Source organism: Xyrauchen texanus, chromosome 4 (assembly GCF_025860055.1).
Source record: "Xyrauchen texanus isolate HMW12.3.18 chromosome 4, RBS_HiC_50CHRs, whole genome shotgun sequence".
NCBI lineage: Eukaryota > Metazoa > Chordata > Actinopteri > Cypriniformes > Catostomidae > Xyrauchen > Xyrauchen texanus.
Window position 1 is genome coordinate 24,991,248 of NC_068279.1, and position 15,301 is coordinate 25,006,548.

General features: G+C 36.6%; 1 protein-coding gene across 3 annotated transcripts in view; it reads right to left on the minus strand.

Moving 5' to 3' along the window:
• Positions 1-515: 515 nt before the first annotated feature.
• Positions 516-15,301, minus strand: part of LOC127640467 (transportin-1-like) — a 33,189-nt gene continuing 18,403 nt past the window's right edge. Inside the window, exons 12-24 of one of the 3 annotated variants that reach the window (XM_052123062.1) lie at positions 15,042-15,267; positions 14,738-14,909; positions 14,495-14,581; positions 14,226-14,333; positions 13,859-14,017; positions 11,319-11,406; positions 11,105-11,203; positions 10,561-10,656; positions 8,417-8,492; positions 7,234-7,333; positions 7,063-7,137; positions 6,827-6,953; positions 516-3,328 (exon numbers count right to left, since the gene is read on the minus strand). In XM_052123062.1, coding sequence (XP_051979022.1) covers positions 6,846-6,953; positions 7,063-7,137; positions 7,234-7,333; positions 8,417-8,492; positions 10,561-10,656; positions 11,105-11,203; positions 11,319-11,406; positions 13,859-14,017; positions 14,226-14,333; positions 14,495-14,581; positions 14,738-14,909; positions 15,042-15,267 — 1,394 coding nt within the window. In that variant the 3' untranslated portion in view covers positions 516-3,328; positions 6,827-6,845. Of the gene's footprint in view, positions 3,329-6,826; positions 6,954-7,062; positions 7,138-7,233; positions 7,334-8,416; positions 8,493-10,560; positions 10,657-11,104; positions 11,204-11,318; positions 11,407-12,523; positions 13,113-13,858; positions 14,018-14,225; positions 14,334-14,494; positions 14,582-14,737; positions 14,910-15,041; positions 15,268-15,301 lie in introns of those variants that run through there. The other 2 variants (XR_007970090.1, XM_052123074.1) reach the window with 2 other exon arrangements.

Genomic DNA, 15,301 nt, shown 5'->3' on the forward strand with positions numbered 1-15,301 from the left:
ACTGTGCCAAGTTTTCTCCATTTGGAGATAATGGCACTCACGTGGTTCTTTGTAATCCTTTCCAGACTGATGTATTTCAAATGTATTTCATATAATTTCTGGAATTTCTTTCGACCTTGGCATAGTGTGCTGCTAGGTGAGACCTTTTAGTGAACTTCAAGCTGCATAACTTCTATTTAGGTGTTGAATTGATTGAACAGGTATGGAAGTAATCAGGCCTGGGTGTGTCTAGTCCAGCTTAACCCCATTATTAAAGCAGTTTCATAGATTTGGGGATTTAGTGTCAAAGGGCAAAAACTTTTACACAGGCCCAGTTGGTATTGGATCATTGTTTCCTTCTATAAATAACATGATCATTTAAAATTGTATTTTGTTTACTCAGATTTTGTTTGAATTTTTGAAACAATTTAGTATGAGATAAACACAAAAATGGAAGAAATAAGGATGGGGACAAATACTTTTCCACAGCACTGTATATTTAATGTCTCTGAAATTCAATTGACAAATAATCAATGATTTTTGAAAAGGGTTTATTCTTATCAATGTACATATCCAAGCAGTGAAACAAACTCAAAAGTCCATAACAATGTCATACAAATATCATTACAAAATTTCTACAGTACAATATATTTTCTTTGCATGATCCAAAATATTTGGTGGCCCCTAAAAATGATTACTTTCTACATTTTTATCTTTCTTGAAATTCAGTTTATAAAATAAAAATTCTAAATCATTATAAATAAAATTGCTCTTGGATAAGACAAAAAGGAACTTTTGAGCAAAAGTTTACTTCATTATTATTTTTTTAATTGCCACACAGAACTATACAGCAGTTGGTGCAGTCTGGGGTGGGAAACAACATTGACATTTTCCATTTTGTACTTCACAAAAAGAAAAAAAAGAAACAAATTATAAAACCATTATATTCATTACTGTGCAAAGTGTCATGGCTATATTCCCCCACCCTCACAACAAAAAATCGAGTCTAACTTCAAGGCATTACAGTAAATACTGCATTTAAATGTATGTAACTACTGTTCACATACATAGGGGCCAGTTCCTTTCATTTTATTACCACGTGAAGCTGCGCATTACTACACAATTTAAGTAAGCTATTTATTGTATTTGATATTATATCTCCCCTTATTAATAAAAAATGCTTTATATTCCTTTACGAGGAGACAAAATATGACCATTAGAAAGGATATTCACCAGCAGCAGAATTGGTTACAGTGAATTTCTCTATTATTATTAAACATTTGTGACTGAACCAGGGGAAAGGCATACACAAAAGGAATAAAAACAGTAAAAAACAACAACAGTAAACATACCTCCCAAGGTCTCTACAACATAAAATATTCAAGTAAAAATAACAACACATAGCAGCAATCATATGTGTAAGACAACACACTTAACACATTCATTATTTCTGCCAAAATCACCATTTTCCACACGTCAGAAAGATCATGGAATTACTCTGACCTCTCTTATTTATTCCTTTGTAAAACAGTTGGAAGGGGGAACACCTCACAGCAATACACCAGCACAACACTGACACAATCTCACAAACACCCAACAGTATCCCATGGTGTTCAGATCTAAAATAATAAAACACTTTTGTGCCTACATCCTTTGTCAAAGTTTGGAATTGAATCATGTCTGAGCCAAATTCAATGTGCAGATCTTCATCTGTACAATGAGAATATAATTTCACATTTGACAATCTCTGCTTCCCAAGATACTTAGAATTGGCTTGAATCCAGATCTTAGCTTATACTTGAGATAAAATGTTTTACTTCTGTAAGGACCTCTGAGGTTTCACATACAGTATGTATGAACATGTCTCCTCAGTCTGAGAAAGAAGTGGCAGTGACTTGAGCCACAAAGTTCTTAATACCTAAACAGTAGCCTCTAAAATCTTCACACTCTGGGATGCATTCAGGCATTTTTAAGGCTTCCTACTATGCACACGAAGGACACAAATACTGCCTCCACAAGCACTGGACTGTCCAGGATTTGACACAACACAACGTGGAACGTTTTGAATGTCATGCAGGAGGTAAAAAACATTATTTTTTTTTTTTTAATACCCTAAATAAAATTAGCCACAAAAACGATTATGTGGATGGAAAATGTTGCCTATTGTGTAAGGGTGGAAAACTGCATTACTACTTAAAATAGTTTGTATGAGGGGTTAGAAAAATAGATTGCTCATTGGGCCACCAACATGCACAAATCAAACAAATAAATATCCAGATTAACCCAGTCAATCAAAACAGATATTACAAGCAGTTTCAAAATCATGCTCTGAGCAAACTAAGCAAAAAGAAGTCGATGATGTACTATGTATAAAAATTAACAAAATTTGTGTTCAGGGTTCACTAGTGGTCCATGGATCCATGTCAAACCACACAATAACCCAGTAAGTGAGACTCATCATTCATTCACACTAAACAGAGATGCACAGTGCGATTGAACCTCTTCACTGCGCTGTGCTACAATGAAGTCCACCTTCCTTTATGCATGCTTGATTACCAAGACAAATAATAATAATAATAATAATACAGACATTCAGGTTTTTCTTTGCTTCACTGACTGCCTACAAATTTGCAAATATGAAAACCCTTTTGCTATCAATGATATGAGGACTTACAACGTACATTTCTACGGTTATGTTATGAAGTTGTGCTACCTTTTAGACAGCGTCTAAAATATGGTACTTTTTTAGCATTTACTGTCTTTAAATATTTGGCGTCTACTGCTGTGCATATCTTGCACAAAAATCACTGTCTGCATGTTCATGCAGTCGAGCTACAACCTATATCACCCCATGCGTAGGACTAATGCTTAGCATCCATTTTAAATTTAAGTTCCACCCCACCCCTCTAAAACCTCTTTATTGTACAATCCAGAAAATAAACAAAAACTTGTTGTTTTCAAGCTTTCAGATAATTATTTCCAGGCACCTTTGTCAGACCCAGGAGTGCAAAATTAGAGTTTACACATATACTTGTGTTGCGTTGTCTTTTGTCCCCTGGATGTCCTCTTACATTAAGTGCCCTGATGAATGAATGCTAACAATGTATTTTGTTTTCACCCTCATGGCTGATTGTTATGACATGATGAAAAAGCTTTCTTCCCTGTTTTGGTTTGGCTTGGTGTGGTTTCATCAACTAGCACCACAGCTAAAACCTCCCTCCCACCCCGTCTAGATGGGTACAGTGGGCCGTATGTTTCCCACCCCTGCTAGACCAACCTTCCCCCCCAGGTAAAGGACAACAAATGCTCTGGGTACTAGAGGTTTCCATCCTCTCCCATAGTGAATGAGCTGAAGAACAAAAGAGAAAGAAATTAAAGTAATTAATTAATTACAATAATAATAATTACAGGCACATCAGCAACAAGACTAAAAGTTAATATACAGATCAAACACTCTTAGTTCACACATACAGTAAGACTATACAGAATGTGGATGAATGTACACAGGAGCAAAAAAATAAAAAATACATATACATATATATATATATATATATATATATTAAAATTACACTATTGGTAGTGTTATTATTCCAGCTGGAATCTGCAATTATTAGCACTGGTCGTGGGGAAAACTGAGTGCTGCTAAATGTATTTAAATATTATCAAATCTGCCCTATTGGTATAAGAAAGAATGGGAGAATTATAATATTTAATAGAAGAACATGATTGGGTTTGTGGGATGTGTAGAATTTAATAATGGCCATTTGAATTCTGCAAAAATCTGCAGAGCTTTATGCATATTTCTTACACCCCCAGATTTCCTGCAAGACTTGTTACTTATTAAAGGAATAGTTCACCCAAAAATGAAAATTTGCTGATAATTTACTCACCCCCAGGCCATCCAAGATGAATCTGAGTTTCTTTCTTCATCAAAACAGAATTTAAGATTTCATTTCAGACCTCCTTTAAACAATGCAAGTGAATGTACTCAATTTTTTGACAGACCAAAATGCATATTTAGGGTGCGTCAAAATAATCCTCACGACTCCAGTCGACAAGTAAAGTTCTTCTGAACCCAAACGATTATTTATTTTTAGAAACAAAACAATAATTATATACTTTTTAACTACAAATGTTCTCTTCCGTACATCTCTGTAACACGTGCTCATGAGAGGGATGACGCAAGCTTGTTGGTAAGGTCACGTCATTGTTTACAAAAGAAACTTGCACAGACCAAGTGCCGTTCACAAACCAAAACAATTTCATAACAATATAAAATAAACAATTATTTCCAAATAATAATAATAAAAACATTACTGCAGTAAATAACCATCATTTATTTCAGAGCAATGCCATTGCGTTATCTACTTGTGTTGCTTGAATTCCTGACAGTCATATAGCCTATATATTTCTGCTAAAGAGAAAGCACAAGTTGTAGTTAGTGTTACCAAGTGTCCTTTGTGTGAGATTTGAGAGTGAAGTGGCGTGAAGGTGATTATTTATGCAGGCAGTGATGAGCGAGTGAATTTAGTGAAGGTGCAGTGAATTAGAAATCGGGTGATGCGGAGTGCTGAGGGAGGTGCAGAGCCAGAGGGAGGCGTGACAATGGCCTTGTTTCCATCGACCTTTTGCGCTATTTGAAATGGTCTTTTAGTGATAAAAAGGGTGTGCGTGATGACATCGTGCCTAAAAAAAACACTCTGTCGCATAAGTTTTGGTTTAGCGCAAAAAAAATCTGCCCTGAAGCTGTTTCAAATTAGAAATTTGTGTTTATCGCTAATCGCCTCTCAGATGTCCCTCATTTCTTTCCTCCGAAGTTTTGGTAAAATGGGGAGAGTATTGAGACGATTCATTAAAATCAGCCAGTTTACTATCATTTTAATTTCACAATTAAGTGCAGTCAGAAGAGGAGGAATTGCAATCAAAAGGGAACAGTTACCCTTCTGATAGGACTGTAATATTGGTCCTGATGTTGCGCATAACGCAAAAGTAGTGGCGGAAACTTTCTGTCTCAGTACAAGGTCCATCAATCGTTGTGTATATATTGTGTGCACAGCTATTAAAGAATTTTTTTTTAATTATTAATTATGCGGTGTCATATCAGGGTTTACATATGATACATTCCTGATATTCAATGTTTTGTACAATCTTCTACAGTAATCAAAAGCATTGCCATCACAACTGCAACTAATCTTGATTATCATCTAAAATTTATTTTAGCTTCATAATGCAAATTTATATTTTCTGAAGAAGCAGTAAATAAAATCTGAGGTAAAGATTTAAAGCATTTAAAATGTTCAAAAGCTCATTTTCTGAAAGTGAACTCAGCATTGGACAAATAGTTCTGATAGTTTATAGTCTTGCAGAACATTCTGAGAATGTCATTCAGCCGACTTTATTCATCTACAGAACAGGTTAAAGCTAATTTAAGTTTGATTTTTTTTTTTTTATTTAATGCTTTTTTCGTTTCGTAATTAATTTTTTTAATTTAATGCTTTTATCGTTTGGTAATTTATTTTATTTAATACAGGGGATTTTGCCGGCATTTTTTCAAAAGTAAACTAAACAATAATTTAATAGAATTGGGCAGTAAGTGTTCCAAAAAAAACACTGAAGCTTTTCTCCTAGTATTGTGTGTTTATTCTTAATTTAAATCATCTTTGTGCACAGAAATTATGTTTTATGTTTTGTGGGCTAATTCCGTGACTGCCGTCTATTATTTTGAATGGTGTGGAAAAGAAACTTCAATAAATAAATGGATGGATACTGCGATTAAATGAATCACAAAGAGTGGATATTCATATGTTTTCCGTGCACTTGTCGATGTGTATAATATGATATTTGTGTTTGTAGATCGGCTCTATATGCCGTAAAGATCAATCCATAATCACATACAATAAATTGGCTTTCAATAATGTCATCATGATTAACACAGGCTAACTCTGCCATGTGACACTACATTTTTGCGTTAATGTCAATTTTATCAAGAAAAAGTGTTTACAAACCAAATTTCACGACATTTGATGTATCGACATAGAGTTTATGCACTTGAGTTCAACGGAAAAATATTATGTCGACATTTGTGACATTTTAGCGATAATGTGTTTCCATCAGCTTTATTTTGATGCGCTAAAACTTTATTTTTAATTTTTTATCCTTGGATGGAAACGTAGTTATTGACAATGTTTTCACACATACCCGAGTTTACTGGAGAAACAGCACAGGCACAACCAATGAATTCAGATATCAACCTTTTGTTTCTTTCGATGGTCTGAAATCCTCAGGGGTAAAATGTTCACTGCACACCCTTCAATATTTGAGAGAATTCAGTTTGAAAATCTATGAAAAATCCCAGCGTGCATTTTCTTTGGGGTTTCGGAAGGTTGAATCATCTAAGATACACACGCCAAATTACCATTTTGAACAATACACTTATACAAATACCAATCTACAGCAAAGACAATTAAACTTTTATACAGCTCCCCTTCCCTTGAAAAACTGACGCACTTCAGTACACTCACTTGCATTGTTTAAAGGAGGTCTGAAATAAAATCCTAAAACTCTTAAATTCTGTTTTGATGAAGAAAGAAACTCGGATACGTCTTGGGTGGCCTGAGGGTGAGTACATTATCATAGACATTGACCACAGCAGATTATACTTATTACAAAATTAAATCTCTTCTATATTCATTCATGTGATTAAGAAAATTTGCTAAATTTCAGTGCTGCATAGCCAAATACCAAACAGGCTGACACACTCCTCCAATAATAGATTAGCCAATTACATTTTTATTTAATGAGAGATTTGGTTACATGAGATTTTATAAGCTAGCCAATGTAATTTTACCTCTTCAACCCAGGAACATCTACACCCCATAAAAGGCTGTAAGTCTTTCTTTGAGTGGAAGGGGAAACTGGTCAGAAAAGCGTTTCCAATTCTCATCTCCAACCTGGTTCTTAAACCCATGCAAGATCTAACAGGGAACACACGTATAAAGCATATGTCCATAATTATCTTGAAGACTTTACCCAAGTTAGTTCACAAATCATCGATAAAAGGCAAGTCAAAACATAGTGCTCTACCTTATAGAACATTTCTCGAAGATCATCTTTTGGGTTCATCCAGGATGCTACAGCATCACAGAAAAATATGAAGTCCTGAAAGGTGGTGGAGGGGTTTGTAAAGAAAGCAAACAGGATAATTTTTAATTCAGAGAGAACTCAAGAGACATCACTGAGATTAATGTGCCTTACCTGCACCACACCACCAGGGTTGACTGTGATCATGGTGCAAATTCCTCGAAAGGCAGAGTCTTTTTCTTCATTGTCTCTTATATTGCGTAGAGAGGTGCACCTAGTGAAGGGAAGAACCCATTTTCAAATAAAAAGCCTGTGTGGTTATTTTGCAATTGGACTTAAAACATAATCAACACAGTATCATGACTACCTCCTCAGAGCACCTTAGGGTGATCAAGTATTTTATCACAAAGATTTGTCAATTGAGGAATTAAAATCTATCTTCTTTATACCAAAATATTCGTTGTTAAAGCTGAAAGTAAATTCTGCATGTTCAGAAAATTGTGTTTCCCTGAAGACCTCAGTTTATTTCCTCAAAATTGCTTATTAATTTGACAGAAATTTAAGGTCTAATTTTAGCGTTGTTAGTACTATTATGTTCTTGCTTTTTTTAGGGGCGACAATTGTCACCTGTGTTTGCCAAGTACATTGCAGCAGGCAAGCACTTCACACCATAGCTTTAATGAATGTTTATAAAGACCTTTAGCTGCTTTTGTGCTAAACCACCCTCATTACTTTTTATTATTTTTTATTATTACTTTATAGGACAAGTTATTATAACAAACCCAATGTCTATATAGCACCATATATTCTGTCAGCTTTTCATTTGCCAAGTTAAGCTAGTGCAAAGTTTTGGACAGGCATCATGCAGCTAAAGGATTCTACATCTAATAGGGAGGAAAAATTATTTATGCAAGCTTTTCCATTTCTCTTATTCATTTAAATATTGCTCTCCTTTCCTAAAACCAGCAAGCATTTGCTATTATCCCATGCACTCATTTAGTTGTTAGATAGTGACAATAAAAGACGAAAACAGAAGAGAAAACTGAAATAAATAAATTGAGAATACATGAAGGTGCTACTGAGGAAAATTAAACGACAAGACCTAGAGGGGGGATAGGGTTAGTCACATGGTTGGCAATGATTTAGACTGAATCATACAGAACAGAGAGAGTGAGCGAAAGATAAAGGTAGAGAGAGATGCCTTCTCTCAAATGTCCTGAACAGTTCAAGAACACTGGGACAAGGTTTCAAGAGATCAAGTAAGTGATAGAGTAGAAGGAAGAGAACCATATGAAGAAAAGAGAGAAGATAGACAGAAAGAGAAAATGAATGAAATAAAAGATTGAATAATACACACCAGGGTCTTATAAACTGCTGTAGCATGGGTGCCACCTCTTGAGGACAAACGTAACCAAGACGACCAATTGTTATTGCTAAGGTAACGCAATCACGGTTATACAGCACCAAACGCCAACCAAGACATGAGCGAATGAGGGGGGGAGGAGAAAACAAAAACAAACAAACAAACAGACAACTCAGAAACAGAACTCAACAGAATCTGTGTATGAGAATAAACACAAGATATCACTAGTGCTCTTCACAGCCCCAGACTACAGGGACGAATGTAAAATATGACACTAAAAAACATATATCTTGTTTAAGGGAGGAGTCTTAGAAAGCAGCTTCTCTCCAGGTCAAATTTTGAGATTTATTCTCAGTCAAGAGTAGGCGTTCATTGATTTTTGTCTCTGACTTTTATGTTCTGCTGTCCAGTAAATGTAAGCATGTACAAAATATCAACCCAATTCATGTAACACATCTAAAAAAGTTATTGCATTACATGATGAGCACTGATTAAATATTATTTTGTTCCATATTGAATTTATTATTAAAAAAGGATGATCAAACTCATGTTTAACATATAAAACACACTTGTGTTTCCTAAGATTTTCTCCCTTAAACTCACAAAAATGTATTTCAGTAGAACAGAAAAGTCTTTTCGTTCTTTCGGTCTCTTTTGTTTCTTTGAGAAATGCATATTACGTCAAGCGAACTACATGGAGAGGACTAGATTCCACCAGGATCTTAAGAGGCACAGAGGAGGGAGACCTAAGTTTAAGAGACACAAAACTATGCAACATTCTCATTAAAGACAGGCATTTACAGTCCAATGAGCATGCAGAAAGCAGATGATTGGTTCATTAGAGAACGCAGTTCATTGCAGGATATGCTAATTCATAGAATCAGAAATAGAATTAAACGGCATCTACCATTATTATATAAAGTGGTATACATAACTATAAGTAGTTGTAGATAAATAGTTGGTAAAATACCCCCCACCCTGACCAAACAAAAAATAACATTATCTAGAAACTCCACCTATTTTAACATCTTAACATTAATGAAGTTAATAAAAAAGTTGATGTTAGTAAAACCCGCAAATTCTGCACCATTAAGAAGAGATATTAGTAGACTCGCATTTGAAAACGACTCACAAAAAAATTGCATAAATGTAAGTCAGTAAGGATTTGCAAACGTTTTTTTTTTTTTTTGGAGGGTTTCGTCTTTGCAACGTGAATGATCAAGATATCAGCAATCCTGCATTAAACGTTAGCCGTCCTTAACTAAACAACATTCAACATCTATTGGCAGGTATGCATTCACATTGAAAAAGAAAAGAAACTAAAACAACAGAAAGAAATCGACAAACAGGAACACATCTACAAGTACCCTCATTTCAGATTTCTATAGAAATCATTGTGGGCAGTTATTACGGCTCAAGCTAGAGCTCCAATTAAAGCTGTCCAATCAGAGTAAAGAGTAACTGAGAAATAATTTGCAAGGTACAGGTGCTATTCATTTATCTAAACACCACAAAATAGATTAAAAACTGAGTTTATCAATTTTCTTTAATTAAAGATTATTTAAGCTTAAAAGCTTCAAGAAAAAACTGTCAAATCAAAGACAGCAAGACTAAATTCTCCTCTCATGTCTGACATAGAGCTTACAGACGACATTTTTTTTATTTTTTGTAGTACCTCACTGACTGACACTTAAAACTTCATTGTGATGATTTTATCTCTATTAACTTCAATCGCTAACACAGGGTTCAATGTATATTAATCCACTTCAGTCAATACCATGGCTGGACCATTACAAAGTCTGTTATATTCATATATGAAGTCTGGAATTCCAAGAAAACTCAGCTCAGACGGAATACACTTTTTATATAGAAAACAATTAGTTTTCTATTAGATCACGAGCATGGAATTGCTCATGATCTTGTTTACATATGCTTTACCCAATTGAATATTGTCCAAGGGTAGAATATATACATCAATTTTGCTTTAACCTTTATCAGACCTGGTAAGGTCCACTTCCTGGAGTTTGTATGGAGATTAATAAGCACTGCAGAATGGGGACTGGGGAAGTCTGGGAAAAGGAGGAGACAGAAACCTCTTGTGAGGGGGTCAGCCTGGTCTAGAACCCCTCAAATGGTACCTGTGTTCTCCAGCAGAGTCTTGGGTGTGTTGGGTCTATTAATAATCTCCACCAGCTGTTGTAAAACTATTGGAACGTATGGCTGCATCTCTGAACCTGAGCAGAGATGAGTAAGTAGCATGTTACCCTTGAGAGCATTTTGAAATTGCTCAATTCTATAACTGAAGTCATAGAATGGAGCATGAAGGTACAGAAAACAAGCACGAGGTTAATAAATAAATAAAATAAATTGATCAATTGTCACACATTATACATACATTTCTGCATATACATGGTGAAATTATTTATTTTTCACATATCCCAGCTAAGCTGGGGTCAGAGCGCAGGGTCAGCCATGATACAGCGCCCCTGGAGCAGATAGGTTCAAGGGCCTTGCTCAAGGGCCCAACAGTGGTGTCTTGGTGGTGTTGGGGCTTGAACCCCTGACCTTCTGGTCAGTAACCCAGAGCCTTAACCGCTGAGCCACCACTGCCCTTCTAAACGTTTAAACGTTTATCCTGTGTAATGGGACATGGGCAAAAACGTGAAAGGACAAAATGCTCACCCATTTGAATGGATATTTCTCCAATGGCCCACGTTGCATTGTTGCATACCGATATCAATTCTGGGTTCAGGTTTGTGCCTAAGATAGGCATGAAATTAGCTAGAGAGAAATTAGAACAAACAAACAAACGTTAATGTCCCAGAATGTATGCAATCAACAAAAATAGATCAGATTTTCTAATTTGAGGAAGTGATAGTAATGTGGTACCGCATACCAATGCAAGGTTTGACATGCTGGAAACAGGCTTTGGTCAAATCTCCCAACAGTGCAAATGAACTCTGCCGTACCTCTGGCATTTTATCCTGAGAAAATTAAAAGTGAATAAAAAATTTTTGTAACCATACAAGGCTGCAGCATTTTCTGCAAGGTATCAGAGCCCGCAGGGGAAAATCACTAATCAGTGCCCTCAATTTTGCAATCCGTACCCACAGATTAATAAACCCACGGTTTTGCAAACTGTACCCATGGATTTGTAGCCCCTCACTAGAAATCTTTGTCAACCGGTTTGTTCAGGTTTGACCTGTGGTTTACATTGAATGCATTTGCAGATGGGATATATTTGATCGTTTATAAATCTTAAGATTTTATTTTCCAAAATGGAGAATTTTCTTTCCAATGAATATTTTTTATTGATTCAAAAATACACAACAGAGAAAAACACAAACACCCAAGGAACACAGCTGTGGTCACATATAACTGTACACACACACACACACACACACACACACACACACTCACACACACACTACACACACACATGAAAAAAGAAAAGAAAGAAAATAAACATGCATACTTAAACTAAACTTCTCTCTCCCCATCCCCTCCCAGAGAGTCCCCCAAAAATGCTAAATAATTACCCCATTTCCTAACAAACCCCACCTTTCTACTTGCCACCTCCTCGAAAGCTGCCACCCTCCCAATCTCCGCACACCACTCTGGAAATTATGGTGCTCCGTCCGACATCCAACACCTTAAAATAATTTGTCTACCAATCATGATACTGGTCAGAACCCAATTTTGTATATGTTTATACCCCAAATTTATGACTGCCATATCACCCAAAATACAGAGTCTGGGGCAAAGTCAAATTTGAGTGCCCAAAACATCACATATACAACTCTGAACATTCAACCAAAATTCTTGGACCTTAATACACCCCCAAAAGACATGGGTTGTGTCTCCATCTTCTGATTGGCATCTCCAGCAGGTGGATGTGTCTTTAATACCAAGCCTATACAATCTAGAGGTGGTCCAACAGATTTTTTCTTGAATTGCATAAGGTGAACCCCTTGCATCTCTAGATGTAGACTTGACATTTTTTAGAATCCTAGCCCACACTCCCTCCTCAAATACTAATTTTAAATCATTCTCCCATAAACTCTTGAGAGAATTTGAAGCTCTTCCAAGAAATCCTTCCTTTACATCTCGCCTCACTTAACACGATATCTTTATCGGATGATCTCAGAAATTTGTCCAGAATTGATTGGGCCGGTCTCCTTCCACGGATCTCTGACCTTGCTCGATTTCACCTTGGACTTGGATTAGCAGCTAATACCCTCACTGATGACTCCAGATAATCGATCCACTTCTCAACATCCGACACTCTTGTAACCAGTGAATTTAGTCTCCATGGCAGAGATCAATTGATGCGTTACAGCAAAATCCTTCAAGTCAGCAACGATCTTTGCCAGCATTGCCAAAATGTTCGCCAGTTGGTGCTGAAATTCTCCCGCCGCACCATCCAAATTGAGACCCTGGTCTGTGGCCCTGTCAGGGGTGTCAGCTTGAGCACGTAAGTGTCTTTTAATGTCTCCAGAGTCAGAGTATTTAGAATTCATTGACATATTGTCTTCATAGAACAGTTATGGAACAGGGTGTATCGAATCTCACTGGTTTATGACACAAAAATAATTCAAAACTAACAAACTGCGCAGAGCTCGCCGTTCACACGTCCAATCCTCGCATGGCGCCACGTGCCTCCTCCCAAATGGAGAATTTTCTTACATTTCTAAAAGATGATAGAGAATTAGATGACGTGACCATGTCAACTTTTCACAAGAAGGTAAAACCAATACAAATAATGGCACAGGTTATGTCTTTATTTTCAGCAGTTTCTGGCTGATTATTATTCTATGTAGTTATTAAATAATAACATATCTACCATACATGCCTATTATGTGGAAACATAGATGTAATATATTTCTTATAGCCATTTGATTGAAAATCAACTACACAAGACAGTTTTACATTACATAGTAAAAACTGTGACTAAATATTGTTTGTGGCAGAGAATGTGATTGTGTAATGGTATTTATTTGATAATTTTGATAATATCTATATATTTTTCATATATTTTCTCTTGCCACTGGCGAACTCAAGAATAAACATGGGCACAGTTTATGAATTTGTGGGAACAGTTTACAAATCTGAGAATACAGATTAGTACATTGAGGGCATGGTTAATAAAAACAATGGGCATGGTTTGCTAAAATGAGGGAACAGTTTATAAATCTGTGGATTGCAAAATCATGGGCAATGATTAGCGGTTCTCATTTTTTTATCCTCCTACTGGTCCTCTGCGTGCTCAGAACAAAATTGTTTGCTACTATACATAAGACCACAGTTTTTACACTTTCAGAGGAATCAACCTACAAATGGCTCACTTATGGTTGTCTCTGCATATTAAGTTGGGATAGGAGAAAGCATTTTAATGTCCAAAAATTCCATCAACTTTAAGTTGATTTTTACGGTTACCTGCATGCACTGGTACATGAGAGTGAGAATGTTGCTGCGGGCAACCAGCTGTTCAATGTTCCCACCAAGACCCTCTGCTAATCCACTGAGCAGATCCAGAGCAACAATCATGAAATCTTTATCAGGAGCTTCACAGAACTCAGGCTGAGTCTGGTGGAGCTGTGAGACAGAGCGAAAGAGATGTCAACCCATCTGCCAGACTGTGTTGCAAATGACACAATTATGTCTTCTAGTAAAGGCCCAGCTTATATCTCTTGCTCTTTGCTTGCTTTCTTTTATAGGTTCCAAAAATATGTAAATGATTGTGTTAAGTTGGAATGTAACAATAACTGTTTGCTTTTTTTGTTAATTATATTGGGTCTCTCACCATGGCCTGGGCGAGTGTTTTCTGGACCAGGTTAACACAGCGCTGGTAGACAGGTTCACAGTATGGCAGGAAGCCGCTCTGCAGGGCAGTGGCTACAGATGAGAGACACTGTAAGAGGAATAAACATAGAATTACATACACTATCTACAGGTTACCTATGATGATCTAATTTTAAATCACAATGAGATGCATACACTTATATATGTAATTCTGTACAATTCTTCTGCTGTGATTTCCCCCCAAAATCACAGCAGATTTTGTTTATTTACCTCCAATAGCGGAAAGAGGTCTTTATCTTCATCTTTTAGCTGATTCCATTTTTGAATCAATGGAGGCATCAGCATCTGAATATATTCCTGCACACATTGAAAAGCAATGTGAAAAGCAATACACAAACAGCACTCTAAAGTCATGCATGTGAGGGACAGGATGTTATGTATGCATTTGAAAGAGGAGAATAGGTGCCATATACACATGTTTTTGTTTGTTTATTTGTTTGTTTGTGAAATTACTGGTTTGTTGAGGTGGTGGCCCACAGAGTCAGCCAGAGTGCCAATGGCATCATAGAGGATGAGCAGGTTTTTGTGCTGATATTTACTGAAAGCAAAGACCAATGTGTCCAAAATATATGCAAGATACGGCACCAGCTCAGTGCATGCCTCTTCCTCAAGGGTAGCAAAGGCGCTGTGTGAAGCAGGGAGAGAATAAGAGATTAATTAAGTACAAAGAATTTGACAAAGGATGTGCCAAATTACAAGAAACAAATATAAATCCATAGGTGCTTCCTATTGGCACAATATGTTGACACATGCTCACCTGCAGGCAGCCTCTTGGACGCGCTTATTGCTGTCCAGTATACGTTTGAGCAGTTCAGTCATGAGGGGTTTGAGGTAGGTGTCGGGGGGCTGGCTCACAACCCAATGTGCGTAACGGCTTAGAGTCCAGCAGGTAATGGAACGAACCAGCGCCTTCTTATCAGACAGGCACTGTACCAGATGAGGAATCAACTCAGGCAAGTAGGGGATCATTCCCTGCATACAGCCTAAAAGAAAAATCAAAGATGTCAAAGGTAAAAG